Source organism: Miniopterus natalensis, chromosome 6 (genome assembly GCF_054644295.1).
Source record: "Miniopterus natalensis isolate mMinNat1 chromosome 6, mMinNat1.hap1, whole genome shotgun sequence".
Taxonomy (NCBI): domain Eukaryota; kingdom Metazoa; phylum Chordata; class Mammalia; order Chiroptera; family Miniopteridae; genus Miniopterus; species Miniopterus natalensis.
The window spans coordinates 42,284,442-42,306,939 of record NC_142086.1 but is presented as its reverse complement, the minus strand read 5'-3'; the positions used below and the strand labels follow the sequence as shown (position 1 = coordinate 42,306,939).

Below are 22,498 nucleotides of genomic sequence, written 5' to 3'. Positions count from 1 at the left end.
AAAAACAGAACAAAACTCCAGAAAACTAACTAAACAAAATGGAGACAAGAAAACTACTAGATACAGAGTTCAAAACTGGTTACAAGGATTCTCAGTGAACTTCTTGAGAACCTAAACAGCATAAAAAAGGACCAGCAGAAAGAAGGATACACTAACAAAAATGAAGACTAATTTACAGGGAATCAACAGTAGAGTAGATGAAGCTGAGAATCAAATCAGTGATTTGGATTATAAGGAAGCAAAAAACACCCAATCAGAATAGCAAAAAGAAAAATGAACCAAAAAAGTGAGGATAGTATATGGAGCCTCTTTTCAAGGGACAACTAGAAGCATACCAACATTTGCATCATCGGGGTACTGGAAGGAGCAGAGAAGAGAGGGAGCAAGAAGTTGAAACCCTATTTGGAAAAATAATGACAGAAAATTTGTCTAACATGGTGAAGGAAATAGACATACAAGCCCAGGAAGTACAAAGAGTCGCAAACAAGATGGATCCAAAGAAGCCCACACTAAGACATATCACAACTAAAATGTAAAAGGTTAAAGACAAAGAGAAATCTTAAAAGCAGCAAGAGAAAGACAGTTACTTACAAGAAAGCTCCCATAAGACTGTCAGCTGATTTCTCAACAGAAACTTTGCAGGCCAGAAGGGATCAATAAGAAATATTCAAAGTGATGAAAAGCAGGGGCCTATAACCAAGATTACTCTACCCAGCAAAGATATCATTTGAACTGAAGGCCAGATAAAGAGCTTCCCAGACAAGAAAAAGCTAAAGGAGTTATCACCACCAAACCAGTATTATATGAAAGGTTAAAGGGTCTTCTTTAAGAAGAAGATTTTAAAAAGATTAAAAAAAGAATAAAATGGCAACAAATACATAGCTGTCAACAACTGAATCTAAAAAAACAAAATAAACAAATAAGCAGAACAGAAAAAGACTCATAGATACAGAGAATATATTGCCAGTTGCCAGATGAGAGGGGGGTTGGAAAGATGGATGAAAAAGGTGAAGGAATTGGGAAGAATAAATTGATTGTTACAGAATAGTCATGGGGATGTAAAATACAGCAAAGGGAATATAGTCAATAATATTCTAATAACTGTATAGTGTCAGATAGGTGCAAGATTTATTGGGATAATCACTTAGTAAGTTATGTAATGTATGTCAACTGTAATTGAAAAATAAAAATGACAATACAATATACAGATGACGTATTATAGTGTTGTACACCTTAAACCTATTTAACTTTATTAACCAATGTAACCCCAATAAATTCAATTTTAAAAAAGGAAAAGTGAATTAAAAATAAAAGATGATGCCTGGCCAGTGTGATTCAGCTGGTTGAGTGTTATTCCTACAAACCAAAAGGTTGTGGGCTTGATTCCCAATCAGGGCACATGACCAGATTGCAGGCTCAATCCCTTGTAGGGGGCGTGCAGGAGGCAGGCGATTGATATTCTGCTCACACATTGATGTTTCTCTCTCTCTCTCTCTCTCTCAAAATCAAATTTTAAAAATAGATGAAATATAATACCTGAGATTTATAACAGGTTATACTTTGCAAAAGCATTATTCATTTTACTCTTATAAAAGCCTCTGCAAGCATGATCTTTCTATCTCCATTTTATGGGAGAGGAATGCAAGGATCTCAGAGGTTAAATGATTTACTAAGATCAGGCAGAGGAGGAGCAAAACCAGGACTCAAACTAGACACCAAGCTCAGGTTTTTTCACATCATAGCAGCCTGTACATATTTTCCCCATAGTCTCTCAGTTTCCTATCCTGTTTTCATTTCAACTTCTTGCTCACCCCTCACTCCTTTCTGGGATGCCCCTTCCCACCAGTTCTTCAATGACTGTTACTGGAGAGGGTACCTGGCCCTGAACAGGTCTGCCTAGGGCCGGCTGGTAGTGTGTGGGTTCTTTGACTTCATGCCGGAAAAATTTCACATGAGTCCAGGTGAATTTTAGAGGGCATTTTTTATAGTTGGATACAGTGAAACAGGAAGGGCCTAGGATAACAGAAGAAGGGCTAGGTGGGGAAATGAGCCTAGGCTGGTCTGAGTTGGCTCACTAAGAAGTCAGAGACAAAGGGGGCCTTGAGAACAGGTTCAGGGGGTTTGCCTGGGATGAACTACCACTACCCTTTGCTGCCCTGGTTGACTCATGAGGTCCCTTAGAGTTTAGGAGATACGCGCCCGTGGGGAAAGAAGTGATGGGGGCAGGGAGGAGGAAGGCGCTTGTGTGCTCCTGGGAGAGCACCAGCTGGTACCTTTGTTTTGAGGGGTTTTAAAGGCTGGGCATTTAGGGGAGGTCTTAGGGGAGGATCTCAATAGAATATTCAGCTTTATGCTGATGTGCCAAAATGAGATTTATTCTCTTAACTTCATCTGTCCCTGGGTGTGGTTGGCAAATGGCAGTAATTGGATTTCTGCTTTCTGTCTCCCTGAGTAGGGTGGCTTAAGCTATTTACCCTCTGGTTGGGAGAAGTATGAACCATTTACTCTCATGTGTCCTTGGTTTAGGGAAGATAGGATTTACTAGATGGCTGCAAACTGCTGTTTAACTATCTCAGTTTTCCTATCCCTCTTGCCCTGGCTTACTAGCCTGTCCCATGATGACCTAGAATTTCCCCAACTTTCCTTCTTTTTTTTTTTTTTAAATATATCTTTATTGATTTAAAAGAGAGGAAAGGAGAGGGAGAGAGAGGGATAGAAACATCAATGATGAGAGAGTCATTGATTGAGCTTGCGACCCGGGCATGTGCCCTGACCAGGAATCGAACCCCGATCGCCTGGATCCTAGATCGACACTCAACCGCTGAGCCATGCCCGGCCGGCCTCCTTCTATCTTAAGAAATCTTTCTCAGTCAGCTGATACTAAATAATGAAGCCATGAACCCAGTCTTTACACAGAGCCTTCTGTGGCTATGCTGTGGAGCTCAAGCAGTTCTGGCTCTGAACCGCTGTAGCAATGCTGCCTCCAGCACATCACATTCCACCCTGGGTTTATTTTCATGTGCCATGTCTTGTATTCTTTACCAACTTGTAGACTTATTGAGGAGAGCAGCCATGCCTGATACATCTTTGCGTGTCCCACACATAGAAGAATGCCTTGATCAGTAACATTTGATTGTTTGGTGATAGCTGGTGTGAAACAGTTGCCTGATGTTTCATGTACTAAAAATTGTCAAACTTGTCCTAAATTCTCTCTTAGACTTCCTTTTATATTCTTTAGCCATCAAGATTAATATCTACAATGTTACCTCAAGTTGGGAATACCCTTGGGATGAAAAAATATAAAATTTTAAAAAGTGCTTTCCTCCTTTGGGAATTTAGTGTTTGAAGTACTCATTTGTTTATTTATTTTTCTTGTTTCCTCAAATGAGAAAACATCTCACCTCCATCTGAGATCCACCTCTTCTTGGAACTTCCTCATATGGCCAGGATTATCCCACCTTGCCCTTCATTTGTCCCCTAGAAGCCTCTTCGTTTTAGTGTCTCTGCAGAAAGTCACTAGAGAAATGTGGTGAGGACAGAAGTAGCTCTGTTGACCTTGATCAAGGAATTCAGAAATACAGAATTCTTTAGGCCTGGAAAAGACACTAGAGAATACAATTTTCATTCATGACAAGGACATTGAGGCCCAGGAAGGTGTGACCTGAATTATAAAGGCCAGAGCCCAGATTTCCTCTTGTACTCTGCCTTCATCAATCCAGCTCTGTGCCGTTAACACACACACGCAGTAAGTCCTCACTTAATGTTGTCAGTAGGTTCTGTGACTTTAAGTGAAATGATGAAACCAATTTTACCGTAGACTAATTGACAAGTTCCCACGGCATCTCATCGTTATAATTAAATGACATCAAATGAAATGACATTAAGTGAAACAGCATCGTTCAAAGACCTGCTGTCTACACATCAGTCAACGTGCTTCTGAAAACAGAATTTGTCCAGCGTGAGGTCAGCTTCAGAGATGAATCTGATGCAGTACTGGAGGATTTGTTGCAGAAAGCAGTCTAATGTTAATGCGTGGGACGTATGTTGGTTATATATACACCTACATGAGGATAATGGAAATATTACTGGTGTTAGCCAGTATTTCATCTTTCATTGTGTTCTCATTTGTTGTTGTTCTGCTTCTTTATCAGGTTCAGAGGAAAGTAGAACTGTCCAAAACTAATTTGCTCTGACATGTAAGAGTAACAACTTATACACTTATAAATTAACTATCCTTCTCCAACCTGACTATTGTTTTAAATCAGGTTTGGGGAACCTTTTTTCTGCCAAGGGCCATTTGGATATTTATAACATAATTTGAGGGCCATACAAAATGATCAACTTTAAAATTAGCCTGCTGTATTTGGTCAAACATTTAATTAACTCACCCCTAATGTGATGGCTGGAACTACTTCTCTTTCGTGAGGCCTTGGCAGGGCCAGAGCAAATGCTTTCTCTGGCTGGACATCCCCCACCCCTGCTTTAAATCCTCAAAGGGATAGTTTAGTTTAAAAATTCACATTCTAGCTCTAGCCGGTTTTGCTCAGTGGTTAGAGCAACGGCCCACAGACCGAAAGGTCCTGAGTTAGATTCCAATCAAGGGCACCTACCTCGGTTGCAGGTTTGATCCTGGCCCCGGTTGGGGCACATGTGGGAGACAAGCAATAGATGTGTCTCATATCGATGTTTCTCTCTCTCAGTCTCTCTCTTTCCCTTCCACTCTCTAAAAAAATCAATGGAAAAAATATCTCCTGGTGAAGGTTAACAACAAAAAAATTCACATTCTACTGGTTTTTGTTTGATTGATAATCTCCTTAAACTGCTTTATGCTGTTTTCATCTCATTTGTAAAATGTTTATGAGAAAGTTCTCATTTAAAATATAATAGGGCCCTGGACAGTGTGGCTCAGTGGTGGAGCATCAGTCTGCTCACCGAAAGGTAGTGGGTTCAATTCCCAGTCAAGGGCATGTACCTGGGTTGCAAGTTCAATCCCCAGTCCGGGTAGGCATGCATGCAGGAGCCAACCAGTCGATGTGTCTCTCACATCAATGTTTCTCTCTCTTCCTCCTTCCCTTCCTTCCTCCCTCCCTCCCTCCCTCCCTCCCTCCCTCCCTCCCTCCCTCCCTCCCTCCCTCTCCTCCTTCCACTCTCTAAAAATCAATAGAAAAAATATCCTTGGGTGAGGGATAACAAAAAAAAAAGATAGTTTTTTTTTTTTTTTTTTTTTTTTTATTGTGTATACAAGCATATGTTGTTTTATTGTACTTTATTGCACTTCACAGATATTGCATTAAAATTTTTTTGGATAAATAGTGAATACTTTTTTTTAGTATAAGCATATCCCAAACTTTGCATGGGATATACTTATACTAAAAAGGTTTTTTTATTTTATTTTTTAAATTAAATTTATTGGGGTGACGTTGGTTAGTAAGATCGTATAGGTTTCGCATGTACATTTCTATGATACATGATCGGTATATTGAATTATGTGCCCACCACTTAAAGTCACATCACCTTCCATCACCATATATTTGGAGCCCTTTACCCTTTACTACCCCCATCCTGCCTTGCCTCTGGGAACCACCACACTGTTGTCTGTGTCTATGAGTTTCAGTTTTATATCACAAATATGAGTGAAGTCATATGGTTCTTAGCTTTTTCTGACTTATTTCACTTAGCATCATATTCTCCAGGTCCATCCACGCTTACCTCATCCCTTCTTATGGCTGAGTAGTATTCCATAGTATACATGGCCCACATCTCTTTCTCCAGCCCTGTATCAAAGGACGCTGCTTGTCTTTATGCGTTGGCCACCGTGAATAGTGCTGCAATGAACAGAGGGATGCATATACCTTTGTGAATAAATGGTTTTGAGTTTTTTGGGTAAATACCGGAAGAGGGATCGCTGAGTCATATGGTAACTCTATTCTTAATTTTTTAAGGAGCCGCCATACTGTTTTCCATAGTGGCAGTTCCAGTTTACATTCCCACAGGCAGTGAATAAGGGCTTCTTTTTCTCCACAACCTCTCCAACACTTGTTATTACCTGTCTTACTGATAACAGCCATTCTAACAGGTGTGAGGTGGTATCTCATTGTAGTTTGGATTTGCATTTTCCTAATATCTAGTGAAGTTGAGCATCTTTCCATATATCTGATAGTTATTTGCATGTCTTCTTGGGAGAAGTATCTGTCCAGGCCCTTTGCCCATTTTTAAAAAAATTATCTTTATTGTTGAAAGTATTACCAATATCCCCCTTCCCTCCCTGCCCAGTGATCCCCTCCACCCTGAATCCCCCCCTCCCCAGGCCTTCTCCACACCATTGTCTGTGTCCATGGGTTATGCATATATGCATATAAGTTCTTTGATTAATCTCTCCCCACCCACTCCCCTCTGAGATTCATCAGTCTATTCCATGCTTCCATCTCTGGATCTATTTTGCTCATTGGTTTACTTTGTTCATTATATTCCACATATGAGTGAGATCATATGATACTTGTCTTTCTCTGACTGACTTATTTCGCTTAGCATAGTACTCTCCAGGTCCCTCCATGCTGTCCCAAAGGGTAAGAGAGCCTTTTTCTTTACAGCTGCATAGTATTCCATGGTGTAAATGTAACACAGCTTTTTTATCCACTCATCTACTGATGGGCATCTTTGCTCATTTTTTAATTGGATTGTTTGTTTGGTGTTGAGTTGTATGAGTTCTTTATATTTTTTGGATATTAACCCCTTGTCAGAGCTGCTGTTTGCAAATATCTTCTCCCACCCGGTTGGTTGCCTTTTTGTTTTGCTGTCAGTTTCCTTTGCTCTGCAGAAGCTTTTTAGTTTGATATAGTCCCATTAATTCCTTTTTGCCTTTACTTCCCTTTTCTTTGGGGTCAAATTCATAAAATGTTCTCTACAACAAAGCTTCATAAGTTTAGTATTATGTGTTCTTCTATGTACTTTATTGTTTCAGATCTTATGTCTTTGATCCATTTTGAATTAATTTTTGTAAATGGGGACAAACTCTAAGACAGTTTAATTCTTTTGCATGTGGCTTTCCAATTTTCCCAGCACCATTTATTGAAGAGACTTTCTTTTCTTCAGAGTGTGTTTTTGGTTCCTTTGTCAGAAATTCCTTGCCCACATACATGTGGCTTTATTTGGGGGCCCTTAATTCTGTTCCGTTGGTCTGTGTGTCTATTTCTCTGCCAATACCATGCTGTTTTGATTATTGTTGCCCTGAATAATTTGAAGTCAGGTAGGTGGTGTAACACCTCCAGCTTCATTCTTTTGTGCTGAGGATTGCTTTGGCTATTTGGGGTCTTCTGCGGTTCCATACAAACCTGATGAATTTTTGTTCTATTTCTTTTAAAAAAATGACATTGGGATTTTGATAGAGATTGCATTAAATCTATATATTACTTTGGGTAATACGGCCATTTTCACTATGTTGATTCTTTGAACCCATGAACATGAACCATCTTTCCATTTCATTATATTGTTTTCAATCTCTTTTAAAAATGAGGTGTAGATTTTCAGTGTATAGGTCCTTCACATCCTTTGTTAAGTTTATTTTTAGGTATATTATTCTTTTGGTTGCAATTGCCAAAGAATTTTTTCCATTTCTTTTTCTGAAATGTCATTGATAGTATACAGGAAGCAGTGGATTTTTGTACCTTGATTTTGTATCCTGCAACTTTACTGTATTTGTTTATTGTTTCTAATCGTTTTTGGTGAAGTCTTTAGGGTTTTCTATGTACAGACTCATGTCATCTGCAAAAAGTGACACTTTTACTACTTCATTCCCAATTTGGATGCCTTTTATTTCTTTCTCTTGCCTGACTGCTCTGACTAGGACTTCCAGAACTATGCTGAATAAGAGTGGTGAGAGCAGGCATCCTTGTGTTGGTTCAAGGAAAGTTTTCAGTTTTTCACCATTTATTATGATATTAGGTGAGGGTTCGTCATATATGGCCTTTATCATGTTGAGGTAGTTTCCTTCTATACCCATTTTATTGAGTGTTTTAATCATAAATGGATGTTATATCTTATCAAATGCTTTTCCTGTATCTATTGATAAGGTCATATAATTTTATCCTTTGTTTTGTCAATGTGGTGTATTACATTGCTTGATTTGTGTGTGTTAAGCCATCCTTGTGCCCCTGGAATGAACCCCACTTGGTCCTGATGTATTATTTTGTTGATGTATCGTTGTAGTCAATGTGCTAGTATTTTGTTTGGGATATTGCATCTGTATTCATAAGAGATAATGGTCTGTACTTTTCTTTTTTTGTGTTACCCTTGCCGGGTTTTGGTATCAGGGTTATATTGGCCTCATAAAATGTGTTAGGAAGTATTGTCTCTTCTTAAATTTTTTGGGAGAGTTTGAGAAGGATGGGTATCAAATCTTCTTTGAATGTTTGGTAGAATTCACTAGTGAAGCCATCTGGTCCTGGACTTTTGTTTGGAGGGGAGGTTTTTGATGGTTGTTTCGATTTTCACTATTGATCAGTCTATTTAGATTCTCCATTTCTTCATGATTTAGTCTAGGAAGGTTGTATATTTTTAGGAACTTATCCATTTCCTCTAGGTTATTGAGTTTGGTGGCACATAGTCTTTCATGGTACTCTAGTATGATTCTTTGCCTTTCTGTGGTGTCTGTGGTGACTTCTTTCATTTCCGATTTTGTTTACATGAGTCTTTTCCCTTTTTTCCTTAGTGAATCTAGCCAAGTTTGCCAACTTTATTAATCTTTTCAAAGAACTAGCTTTTTGTTGTATTAATGCTTTGATTAGCCTTTATTTCATTCGATTCTGCTCTAATTTTTATTATTTCCTTTCTCCTAATTTTGGGTTGCTTCTGTTCTTTTTCCACCTCTTTAAGGTGTGATGTTGTTTACTTGGGATTTCTCTTGTTTATTGAGATAGGCCTATAATGATACAAAGTTCCCTCTTATTACTGCTTTCACTGCATCCCAGAAGGTTTGGTATGTTGTACTGTCATTCTCATTTGCCTCTGTGTATCTTTTCATCTTACTTTTTATTTCTTCCTTGACCCAATTTTTAGTAGTATGTTGTTTAATCTCCACATATTTGTGGGGTTTTTTTACTTCCTTTTTGCAGTTGATTTCTAATTTCAAACCTTGTGGCCAGAGAATATGGTTGGTATAACTTCAATCTTCTTGGATTTGTTGAGGCTAGTTCTGTGACCCAGCATATGCTCTGTCCTTGAGAATGTTCCACGTGCACTGGAGAAGAAGGTATAATCTGATGTTCTGGAATGAGAGGCTCTGTAAATGCCAATTATATCCATTTGGTAGCTACAAAGGGATGAGAAATATGCTATATAGTCTAAGGAACAGAAGTGCTTTCAAATGGTTGCTCTCAGAACAAAATCACTGAAGGAAAGAGAAGTAGTGGACTGACAATAACTTAAAGCAAACAACAAAAATAGGAATTGCTGCATTTAGTTAAGATTCGTAATCCTTGCCCGGCTGGGTGTGGCTCAGCGGTTGAGCATCCACCTAGGATCCAGGAGATTGTGGTTTGATTCCCGGTCAGGGCACAGGCCTGGGTTGTAGGCTCGATCCTCAGTAGGGGGCGTGCAGGAGGCAGCCGATCAATGACTCTCATCATTGATGTTTCTGTCTTTCTTCCTCTCCCTTCCTCTCTCTGAAATCAATAAAGACATATTAAAAAAAAAATCATAATCCTTAGACATGATCAAAAGGAAACCTCAAGGAATAATCAGCCACAAATTAGGACAAACCAAAAAGACAGCTTATTTATTTACTTCTTAAATTTTTATTTATTTATTTTTAGAGAGGAAAGGAGAGAAGAGAAACATCGATTTTGTTCCACTTATTTGCGCATTCTTTGGTTGCTCCTTGTATGTGCTCAGATCAGGGATCATATCAGCAACCTTGGCGTATAAGGACAATGCTCTAACCAACCAAGTACCCAGTCAGGGAGACAGCTTATTTATATTCAAACAAATTATACTGTTATTGTTTATTACATTTCATAAATGTGTTAGTGTAACTGGAACCCAAGTTCGGCTGCACGCTGCCACAAAAAGCCAAACTCATGAGACAGACGCTGGTGAAAAAGGGAAGAGATTTATTCAAGTACCAATCACCTGAGAATATGGGGGACTCTTGTCACAAAGCCCATCTCAACATCTCAGTGCAGGCAGAAGTTTTTAAAAGGAGGGAGAGGGAAAGCAGAGCAAAGAAATAAGGGAAGGGGGATGGAAAGTTCTCTATGGGGAGCCAGCACAGTGCATTCTGATAAGGACCTCGAAACTGGTCACGTGATAGTCTGGTGGGTGTCATCCTATTCTACGATTGAAGGTCACCAAACCTCCCAGAACTGGGATGACTGAAAGTCAGAGTGTGTATTTTCTGAAATTAGTTTCTAGGATCTTTAACAAACATGCTGTTTATTTACAAACTACATATTAGTCAGCATTTATAGAAACAATGTCAAAAGATTGTCACTGTTACTAATTTTTCAAAAAGTTGTATTTTGCTTTTATTATTCTGATATTTTTGTGATATAAATAAAATTACTTTTAAAACAATCTAATTTTATATTTTTTAGTTGAACAGGTTGACTAATTGCCAATTTGTCAGCAACTTACGAATGGGATGATTAAGAAAAACATGCTTTATGGAGTGTGGTAACATGTAAATCACGGTGAAAACATACTGGCATAGGAGTTCTCATATCCTCATAACTACTATTTGTTGTTATATAATACCCTATGTGCCAGGGCATTGTGCTAAGCTTTATATACATTATTTCATTTAACACCCATTCTGAGGTGGAAACTCTTTTGACAGATGAGAACAGACTTAAAGTAAAATGGCTTTCCTACAGTCACACGGCTATGAAGCTACATGGTTGGGATTCCAAGCCAGCCAGTGGTTTTCTTCCAGGGCCAATTGTTTCAGCCACCACACTAGCTGCTTCAGCAAACCTTGTTCCTGTGAACAAGGTATTTTCAAAGTAGGAACTATGAGGTATAACACCAAAACAAAGCACTAGCAAATGTTTTCCCTTTGATAGTTGATTTAGTGATTCCCGCCGGGCCCCCGTCCCCCCCATTTAGTAAAAGTTACAAACTGCGGGATAGCTTCCTTGTGAGGCAGCAAGCTCCTGAGTATAGAGGCTGTGTATCTATGCTAAGTAACTCATAATAGGGCATAGACACTTTGTCAGCAATACTGAAAGAAGAAACAAAGTTGGGCTGTCTCTTTAATAATGCGTATTTACTTCACTCTTGTGAAATTTATCTTTTATTTCAAATGACATAGAAATCATTTTTTATTTTTATTAAAACCAAACACTACACCCTGGCCAGTGTGGCCCAGTTGGTTGGAACATCATTCCGTACACCGAAAGATCAAGGGCTCGATTCCAGACCATGCACAGACCTAGGCAGCAGGTTCAGTCCCTGGTCGAGGCACATACAGGAGGCAACTGATCAATGTTTCGCTCTTTCTCCCTTCCTCTCTCTAAAATCAATGAAAATGTCCTCAGGTAAGGATTAAAAAACAAAACAAAAAACAAACACTACTACAAATTTAGGCCCATACTGTTACTAGGAGCCACAGGCACAAGGAGGGTTTCACAGACTATTCGCCTTACCTGGTTCTTTTCTCTCCTCCTCCTAGTGATTCCTAGAGTACCTTTTGAAAGAGCTACAAGAAAACATGCCCTAGCCAGTTTTGTTCAGTGGTTAGAGCATCGGCCCGCATAATGAAGGGTCCCGGATTCGATTCTAGCCAAGGGCACATACCTTGGTTACAGGCTCAATCCCCAGCCCCAGTCGGGGTACATGAGGGAGGAAACCAATCGATGTGGGTCTCTCTCACATCGATGTTTCTCTTTCTCTCTCTCTCTGAAAAGCAATGGAAAAAATATCTTTGGGTGAGGATAAATAAATAAATAAATAAGAAAACATACAACCTGTGGAATTCAACTTTAATCTTTTGAGAAACTTTTAACTTACTGTTGTAAAATTCGGGAAAAAGATATATTGATCGGTCAATATAGATATGTCAAATACATACATTTACCAATATAAATATATGTATGTATTTAAATTTAAGGATAAGTAAAGTGGGAGTACAAGAGTCCAATTCTTGGTTTAAAAAAAAAGGTAAGAGCAAGTCACTGCCACTACAGGTGCTAGTGCTTACATCTGTCATCCAGCTAACCAAGGAGTAGCCTGACCACTGGCATTCAATGGACATGGCGATAGAGCTCCCTTCAACTCTCCAATGAGTTTCAAGTCCAGAACATTTTCAGTCCTTGTCTTGTTTATCTGTTGATGAGGGGTTTCTAGGAAGATTTAGCAGTGCTTCAATTTTCTTAGCATCATCCCTGGATTGATTTTTCTGTAGGCTACTTTCAATTTCTTCAGGGAGGAGCTCAGTAAGTTGTAGTCTGGCTTTCCTATAATCAAAGAATGAAAAAGATATGTCAAGTACTGTTCACTTCTTTAGTTCTTAGAAAGTTTTTTTGAAGACAGCGTTTGTCTGATTTTCCCTGCAACTTATGAGCAAACACTGCTCCTTGCACTTCAAATACAATGACTTTCTTCTCTCTCCTAACCTGTTCTACTCACAAGCCAACTAGAATTCTCTAGTGGACACTGCCGCTGTGGCAGCAGAGTTCTTGCAGGAGCAATGTGCAGGAGCTGAAGCACCCTAGCTAAGGTGTGAGCCTTGCAACCTGGCTGTCCTCTTGCCCTCAGGGTTGGGGGGACATGAATCTTCTGCCACTCTGTTAAGCTCTCTGTTGCCAGACCTTGCAGAAACTGCACAGAGGCTGTAACAATGGTAATCTTGGTACAGAAAAATCAGATGGGACAACACTATAGATGTATGTATATATGAGGAATGAAAATCTAACTTCCAAATAACAAATCAGTTCCTTTTCTAAATCAAGTGTTACTGTTTTCCTTTCTTCAGGTAATTATCAGGGTCACCTATGACTTTCCTCTCAACTCTTTACAACCAGACTTGACCATTTCTCCTTCCGTATGTCTATAGCCAGTTTTATACATTTTCTACTCACTAAGGCAATTTTTTAGACTCTCACTTTGTTTGATTCCCCTAAGGAAGCAGACAGATAAAAGGTTCTAACTATTTATGAAATTAACACTCTTCAGAAATATATATGATACATTTTTGTTACTATTGCCTTCTGCCAAAGTATTCTTTCATTAATGATAATTGTTTTTACCCATTCTTGACGTTTTCCATTTCTGAATAACTGATCAACTTCTCTAATTTTCTTTTTTACTGAAATAAAATTATTTGTTCATATTTTTCCAAATGCTAATTTTTCCATACTTCCTATATCAGATTCAAGTAGCCAATATACTTTATCTTTCCAACTCCTTTCTCAAAGTTTCCTTTTAAAAAAGAAGTCTCTTATGATTCCTAAGAACTAGAAATAAGGTAATGCTTTCATGCTTTTAATTCTCCGTAATATTAAACGTTATTCTGGTATCCAAAATTTTAAGTGCTTTATTCTAGAACTTACATAACTGTAAATCCCATCCACCCTCTTAGTATGGAGAAAAGAAAGAAACAAAACAAACATACATTGAATATTGTGATGCGATTCTGCCCTTAGAATGACTAAGAAAACTGAGGGCTTAACGTTAAGAAAAATATCCAAGGTCACAGACTAATTAATAGTCTAGCTAGGATTTAAAGGCTTGTTTTCAAGGTTTCATTGGCTGCAAAAATCAATGCTTTTTATCCTATAGCATCTAAGTCGTGTGATACCATTGTAATTAACTAGTTATCAATAATAGGAAAGGAGCAAAGGGAGGCCAGACATTGTAGGTATGTCATTTGGGCAGGAGGTTGCAATTTCATACTCCCCAGGGAGCCAACAAAGGGGAGAAAGACAGATGCCCAGTAAAGTTGGGGTGATATAGGGAAGGTACCTGTTTGTCAGTCACACCTGGGAACAGTCACACCTTTGGCCAGAATGGGTATGGCCACTGCAAGCCCATGAAAATTTGGGAATACAAAATCTCCTAAAGAATTATCTCTTGTTGCTCTTGGCTTTCTTGCACTTGCCTTAGTTTCTTCCAAATTGCCATGTAGCCCTGCGGACCCCACTGTGGACTGCAGCGGGAAAACACAAATTGAGCTGGCCTGATGCTGAATTAGACTGTGCAGATATGGAACAGAAACTCTTGACCCTGGCTCTGATTTTAGCTCTACTGAAGCCACAGCTACACTTCTATGACTGGACTAACAGAAATGGGACTCTGGAAACAGGGATTTCATTCCAAGCAAATAAAAATCACTCCTCCTCCCGTACAAATCTCAGAAAATTCCTTTTCTCAGGATATCACAAGAAATCCACTCCCACAAAGACGCAATAGGGATGAGGACCTCCCACTTCTACCTATAACACTTGGACAACAGATCTACAGATATTAAAAATTCCTGTGTCTGTGTGTGTATTTAGCACAAACGAAGTTTCAAGTAAAAACCTGGAAAAAAATGACTGCTTATCTATTTGACTATCAATGCAGCAGCTGCAGCAGGTGTTGTCTTAGGTACCCAGGAGGCTGAACTGTGAGTTATTAGTACCAGGAGCACTAGATGTCGGACTGTTACGCTGATCTTACAGAGAAGCAGCATGAGACCTGCTATTAGTCTGACTGCTGGCCCCAGGGAATGACTACGTAACCAGTGAAAGTTCTCATCCTCCTCAGTGGCATCCAGTCCATGTCCAGCCACTACATCTACTCAATTCTTCTGCATCAGGAGCAGGAAGCAGAATCTTTGCCTGTGGAGACTGGACACGTTCTGCACTGTTTATAGATATACACCAGGATACTGCCTTTTACATAAAGCCAAGTAAAGCTCACTTACTGCTGAGCATTTTCTTTAGGTAATTTCCTTATACAGTCAAAAACATAGGAAAAGAAAAAACATGCATCCAAATGAAATTTACTTTTAACTTTAAAAACAAAAATGTATCTAAGGAAAGAACCTCATCAGATCCATTTTTCTATTCTCCTTAATTAAGAAGATGAACAGACCAGGTAGGGTAAAGTTGAAAGACTCAGTAAAAATAAACTTTTCTTTGAATTGAATGGCAGCTTCGAATACTTGGGTTAAGAGAACAGCACTATGTAAGGCCTGCTGCTAGAAAAGTCAGACCCTCGTTTAGCCAGTTCCTTACCACTCTTCCAGTTTCAGCTCACGGAGTGCTTTTCGATCCTTCTGTCTTCTCTCCTGAATTGTCTCACCATAGTACTTCTGAAGTGCCATCAACAGGCTTCCTATAGGAGTACTGAGGAGGAAGCAGAGGGGAAGCTTAGGAAAAACAAGCCATTAGACCAGGCAAGATGTGAGCATCTCTGCTAAGACGTGAACAACCCCAACTGAGCCACTTGTTCACTGACAGGTACAGGAACATTTGACAATTAGTGTCCTTGTCAAATAAAAAAAATCAAGGTAATTTCCTTCATGGTCTGAACAGAGAAAAACAATCATGGTAACTTCCTAGAAGTAAGTGATATAAAAACAGGTCTATAAATTGGCTGTTTTTTAATAAAAAATTAACCAGAAAATATAGATTTAGGACACGTTCTAGTAAGTAGCTTCATACTGAAGGTTTCTCAGAAATAAAGTGAATACCAGGAATGGTATCAGATCCCCTCAGACAGGGTATTTTTGGTTGGGGGGAGAATGCTACTGGCTTTTGGGGTTGGAGCCACCAAAACATCCTAAAATTCAAAAATCCAGCACAAAGGTCTTACCCACAATGCCAATAGTTATCTATTAAGAAACTGATTTACATAACAATTATTACAGTAAGGAAGAGGGTTTCGTTCTTGTGTTCTCAAAAGAAAAGTTTTTGGTTCTGATATAACTTAAATTTCCTCTGGCTACAACTTAAGTAGGCTCATTAAAAAAATTATTTTTGCTAAGTGAAAAAGACCATTGACAGATGAATGATGGAAATGTTAATACAATGGAATGTTATGCAGCCTTAAAAAAAGAGGTCTGTCACATACTACAACATGGATGAACTTCAAGGGCATTATGTTAAGAAAAATAAGCCAGTTACAAAAGGACACATATGATTCCACTCATATGAAGTATCTAAAGTGGTCAAAATAATCAAAACAGAAAATAGAAAGGTAGTTGCCAGGGGCTAAGGGGCAGGAAGAGAGATAGTGTTTAATGGGTACTGAGTTCTGGTTTTGCTAGATGAAAAAGTTCTAGAGATCTGTTGCATAACAATGTGAATATACTTAATACCTCTGAACTGTATGATTAAATATGGTTAAGGCGGTAACTTTTGTTTGCTTGTCTCCACAATGGAAAAAGGTTATTTTTGTTGCTAGCTTCAATTCTTCCCTTCAACCAACCTGGTATATTAATAATACAACAAAAATAATACCAGCAATGGCTTATGACATGCTAAATTTAAAAAAAAATTAACTAAAAAAATAATCCATAAATCTTCAATGTTATCTCCTCCTGAAAAAGGGGTGGGAAAAGGGAGTGGGCAGATAGAGGGGAAGGGAGAACCCTTCTATTCAGGTGAATGCCAACTAATAAGAACAGAAGAAATGATAGAATGGCTAAATCAATGTTTGCCTTTATAATAACTGATTACGGCATGGATCATCAATGGATCATTTAAAACCACTAGAAGACAGCTAGAAAGCAGGCTATTCACAGACTTTCGCCCCACAGATTACTTATTAATCACAATGGGAAAAAGATGCCTTTGTGGTAGAGAAACTTGGTAGATACCCAGTGATTATGCAGAATTCTAAAATGGCCCCCCAAGTTTTCCTGCCCTCATACCTCAACTGTGAATATGATGAGGTATTATTCCCATGATTATATTGTTACATGGCAAATTGATATAGTTGTAGTTAAGGTTATTAATCAGGTGAAGATTATCTGGGTGAACCCTTTCCAAGCAGAGTTTTCTCTGGCTAGTAATAGAGTGAAAATCAGATTTGAAGTATGAGAAGGATTCAATATGTTGGTTGCTGGTTTGAACATGGAGGGATATTGTGAGGTGGAATGTGAATGCCAAAAGAGACTTCAGACCTATTGCCACAAGGGTTTTGTCAACAACCTGAATGGTTTGGAAATAGATTCTTCCCCAGAGCTTCCAGATCAGAGCCTGACTGGCCAACATCATGATTTTGGCCTTGTGAAATCTTGAGTAGAGAACCCATTCAAGCCTACCCAGACTCTGACCTATAGAACTATGATATAATAAATGGAACTGTTCTAGATTAAAGGAATCTAAAGAGACACAATTACTAAATGCAATATGCAATTGGATCCTGGGTTTAAAAAATGTATAAAGATACATTATTGTAATAATTTTGAATACAGAACTTATCTTAGGTAGTTGTATTGAACCAATGCTAAATATTTATTGTGATAATTGTACTGTGATATCACTGGACAATGTTTTTTTTTTTTTTTTTTTTTAGGAAACAGCTCATTGGATAGAAGAATCTTCAGTGGGGGTGATGTCACGGGTGCCAAGAAAAGACTGAGTTTCAAGATGGAATTATTCCTGACTAGGTGGCTCAGTTGGTTGGAGTGTTGTCCTATATACCAAAAAGGTTGCCAGTTCCATTCCTGGTCAGGGCCCATGCCTAGGTTGCAGGTTCAATTCTGTGGGGGTGCATATAGGAGGCAATAGCTCAATGTTTCTCTCTCATGTTAATGTTCAATGTCTGTCTATCTCACTGTCTTTCTCTCCCTTCCTCTCTCTCTAAATTCAATAAAAACATCTTTGGGTGAGGTGGAACAACAACAACAAAAAAGATGGTAGAACTAGAAAACAGTGCTGTATACTGCCAAGAGATTAAAGACAATGAGAACTGATAACGGTCACTAGATTTGGTGAGCAACTGTGAACTAGTAACTGTGGACAGTTGGAGGCTGTTGGTGAAAATAAAAGTGCCTGTGTAGGTGGAAGACCTCACCATCTCCTGCCCTGAGATGGCACTGATATAGAAATTTCGGTCAGGCCAATTCAGTTCAACCAGTATCTGATGGTCTCATCAGTAGCATGTGGCTAACGAAGGAAGCCAAAGCCTTGTTCTCAAGCAGCTTACAACTTAATTGCGCATACCAGTTTTCAAATATGAAGATAACCAGAGAACACAGGCTGAAGAGGAAATAACTAAGGCACTGGCCTCTTCCCTCCCATTCCACTTCTTCCTCTGACCTGCCACCTTTCCTCTGCTGCCGGTCAGGTGAGGACAAACAGAATTCCTCTGCTGGATTAACCTCAGGCTTAGGTGCCTATTAACAGAAAAGCATTCAGCTGCCACAGTGCCTGACATGTCAGCATTATCAATTCCTTTGACTAAGAAGTTAAAAAGGGGGGGTTCTTGAACAAGATGGCAGCGTCGGTAACAGCTGCACCCGCCGCCTCCCGCAACCACATCAAAATTACAACTAAAATACAGAACCACCATCACTCAGAACCTCCTGAAATCTGGCTGAACAGAAGCCCTACAACCAGGGAACTGAAGAAGCATCGAGACCGGTTGGAGGGGTGGAGACGCGGGCAAATCGGGGCTGAATCTCCGAGACACAGCCGGGGGCCCACACCCGGTGCCGCGGTTGAAACCCGGGAGGGAATCTCGGCGGTGGAGGTTTCCTGGAGGAGCGAGGGATCCCAGCCCCACATCAGGCCCCCAGCCCAGGGCTCCAGGGCCAGGAAGAGACGTCCCCACAACTCCGGGCTGTAAAACCAGCGGGGACTGTGACTGAGGGTCGGGGAGGCTGCGGGAGTCCCAGCAGCTCCTCTTAAAGAGCCCGCGCATGGACTCACTCAGACGTGTTCTCTCTGAGCCCAGCGCCGGGCAGCAGCTTGAAAGGACCTGGGACAGCTGGGGAGGAACTAACCTGCCTGAAATTGGGGCAAGAGCTGGAGGGGCAGCTTTCTCCCAGGCAGAAGGGCTGGCAGAGGCCATTGCTCCTTTGGCGAGTCCTCCTTGCACACAGCCGGCACACAGGCGACATATTTGAATCGCCAGCACCTGACTCACACTTTTGGCCCTGCCCTATGATTCCCGGAGGCCCTGTCCCTCCCCACCTGCAGGCTTATCCAGGCCATTTCCAGGGGCTTTTCTGTGCAAGTGGCCTCTCCAGCCTCATGCTTAGGACTTTCCTTAAAATCTCTCAAACAAGCAGCGGCAGGCCCCATACATCTGGATAAGTGGTCCCAGGCCTGACACTAGCGGCAACCTGCACTGGCTTATAGCTTGGCCTCTCCTGGACACCTCCAAGCCCAGCACAAGTAGCAGCCAACTACGATTTGCTGTGTAGCTCATGCTGGGTGGCTCTGGGCAAGGCACTGGCAGAGGCTGACTGTGCACATCCCGGGAGGCCCCAGGGACAGTGCACCTGGGGGTCAGACTCAACCACGCTGGATTACAACCCTACCACATCCACGAGTGACACACTCAAGGGGCGCACTTGGTGAACACCAAAGCTCCACTGAAGTAAATCCTGCTCCATAGGGGTGTCTCCAGTACGGCAGCTCTTTGGTTGTAGTTATTGCTAGTCCTCACAGCTGATTGGCCTGGGGGTCAATTCCTCCCAGTGACACCAACAGCAACCAAGGCTCATCTACAACAGGAGAGTGCACATAGGGGAGCACCTAAAAGGCTCAGCTCAGGTAACTGGGGAGGCTGAGCCACTGGACCCTACAGGACATCTACTACACAAAGCCACTCTACAAATTCCAGGAGACATAGTAGCTCTACCTAATACATAGAAACAAACACCTGGAAGGAGCCAAAATGTGGAGGCAAAGAAACATGTCACAAAGGAAAGAACAAAAAAAATCTCCAGAAAAGGAACTAAGTGAAATAGAACCAAGCAAGCTACTACAGAGTTCAGAATTATGGTTCTAAGGATGCTCAAGGATATTAGTAAGACTATTAAAAAAACAAGTGAGACCATCAATGACATAATAAAGTACCAATCAGAAATGAAGGCTACACGAACTGAAATGAAGAATAATTTACAGGGAATCAACAGTAGAAGAGAGGACGCTGAGAATCAAATCAGCAATTTGGAACACGAGGGAACAAAAAACACCCAACAAGAGCAAAAAGAAAAAGAATCCAGAAATATGAAGATAGTATAAGGAGCCTTTAGGACAATTTCAAGCAGCCCAACATTCATATTATTGGGATGCCAGAAGGGGAAGAAAGAGACCAAAAATTTGAAAACCTATTTGAAAAAATAATTACAGAAAACTTCCCCTACTTGGGGAAAGAAATCGACTTACAAGTCCAGGAAGCACAGAGGGTCCCAAACAAGAGGACCCAAAGAGGCCCACAGCAAGACACATCATAATTAAAATGCCAAAGGTTAAAGACAAAGAGAGAATCTTAAAAGCAGCAAGAGAAAAGCAGTTAGTTACCTACAAGGGAGCACACATATGACTGCCAGCTGATTTCTCAACAGAAACTTTGCAGGCCAGAAGGGAGTGGCACGAAATATTCAAAGTGATGAAAAACATGGAACTACAACCAAGATTGCTCTACCCAGAAAAGCTATCATTTAGAACTGAAGGTCAGATAAAGAGCTTCTCCGACAAGCAAAAGCTAAAAGAGTTCATCACCACCAGGTCAGTACTACAGGAAAAGTTGAAGGGTCTTCTTTAAGAAGAAGCTAATGAACAAAAGAATCTGACGAACTAAACAGATCCAGAGACATTGACACATGCAACAGACGATCATATTTCAGAGGAAAGAGGGAAGGGGGGTGGAGGGTCGGAAGAGATTAACCAAAGAAGTTATATGCCTATGTACATAACCCATGAAAAAAGACAATACGGGGTGAAGGCCTGGGGAGGAGGTGGGAGCGAGGTGGAGGGGGTCAATTGGAGGGAAAAATGGGACACTTGTAATACTTTCAACAACAAAGATAAATTTAAAAAAAAAAAAAGTTAAAAAGAGCCCTGGCCTGTGTGTGGCTCAGTTGGCTGGAGCATCATCCTGGTGGCAGGTTTGATTTCTGGTTAGGGCACATACCCAGGCTGCAGGTTCTATCCCCGGTTGGGGCACGTGTGGGTAGCAAAAATCTCTTCCTACTCCCTCACTCTCTCTAAGATCAATTTTTAAAAAAGAAGTTAAAAAGAAAGAAAAAGGCTCCATTGTTATCCCTTCATCTCCTCCATGGATTTCACAAGTCTTTGTTACTCCCTAAAATAAGAAAAAAAAAAAGAACAGCCAAATTTTTGAGATTACAGCATGTCTTAATACAGAAGAATGTATCAATGTTTTTGCTACTGAACATATCTATTTCACACATGTATGAATACTTCTTAATTCAAAATTTTCTGGCGGTATTAAATAAAATCCTGAGGAGCATATCTTTTTTGCTGTTGAGAGTACTTTTTTAACATCTGTATGATAAAAAGCTTTAAATTTAAAAGTCTCCAGCAATATTAGAAAATTCTACTATACAAATGTTAGCAGTATTATAATGATTTACAGTTCAAAAGAGAATGTCTATCTTCATAAAAAGAGATATAATAGAACTTGTAACTACCACATAATTTCCCCCGCAAAGACAAATCAAATCAATACTTTAACTCTACGGTTTTCTCAAAGTGAGGCAGTGCACCTTTCTCCACAAAGGAAAAGAACAGTGCTTTGTGCCATCATTGGGTTTATCTGTAAGTGTTCTGAATATGCATAATTATCCAGTGTCTTATAAACCTGCAATAACAGGGATCTGAATATTCTACACTTGAGAATGTAGAATAGCCTTTGAGAAAAGATACTCCACTTTCTGAAGAGAGTTGAAAGGATTGGCATAAGTTCTTGTTCTCATTCAATAACCACCTGGTTAGCACTAAGAAAGCATCAAACACATCTAGAGGAAGGGGGGTGTTACTTTTAGAATGACCACCTGCCTTTCATAGGTGATACCTGGTAGAAGTTTAAATTGACTGTTTCAAGTGATACAGAATGCAAGAGGAGGCTGAGGCTATTAGACCTATAAACATTGGCAGCTGTGTCTAAATCTCCTCATAATATTTAATAACACACAAGAAATGCTGTTGAAGTCACCATTTAGGAAAATATATCAGACGACTAAGGAGCAGACAGCAGAGTTACCTAAGTGCACAGAAATGTAGCAGCTCCTGAAATTGAGGAATCAAGCATGCTAGCAATCACGTAAGAGGCCAGCAAGCAGTGCTACAGACCCCCCCAGGAAATCCAGACCTCAGAGGAAATCTTTTTTCACAATGTATCAAGATCCCTGTTGGAGGGATTACAAATCCCTGAAGCAATGATTTCTAGAAGACACTGAAAGGCAGTAGATACTGTAGAATCATTCTCCATAATCTACCAGTGAGGATGCCCAACTGGATGCTCAGAAGTTGTTGGTGGGAATGCACACTGGAAAACAGTTTGGAAGTTTCTAAGAAAGTTAAACATACATTTATCA

At 40.0% G+C, this 22,498-nt stretch overlaps 1 protein-coding gene across 3 annotated transcripts in view; it reads right to left on the bottom strand.

Annotated features, from left to right (window-relative positions):
* Positions 1 to 12,064: 12,064 nt before the first annotated feature.
* TIMMDC1 (translocase of inner mitochondrial membrane domain containing 1) overlaps positions 12,065 to 22,498 on the bottom strand; it is a 29,699-nt gene continuing 19,265 nt past the window's right edge. For all 3 annotated transcript variants that reach the window (XM_016199894.2, XM_016199895.2, XM_016199896.2), the window contains exons 7-8: positions 15,213 to 15,323; positions 12,065 to 12,449 (exon numbers count right to left, since the gene is read on the bottom strand). In XM_016199894.2, coding sequence (XP_016055380.2) covers positions 12,299 to 12,449; positions 15,213 to 15,323 — 262 coding nt within the window. In that variant the 3' untranslated portion in view covers positions 12,065 to 12,298. The remainder of the gene's footprint in view (positions 12,450 to 15,212; positions 15,324 to 22,498) is intronic.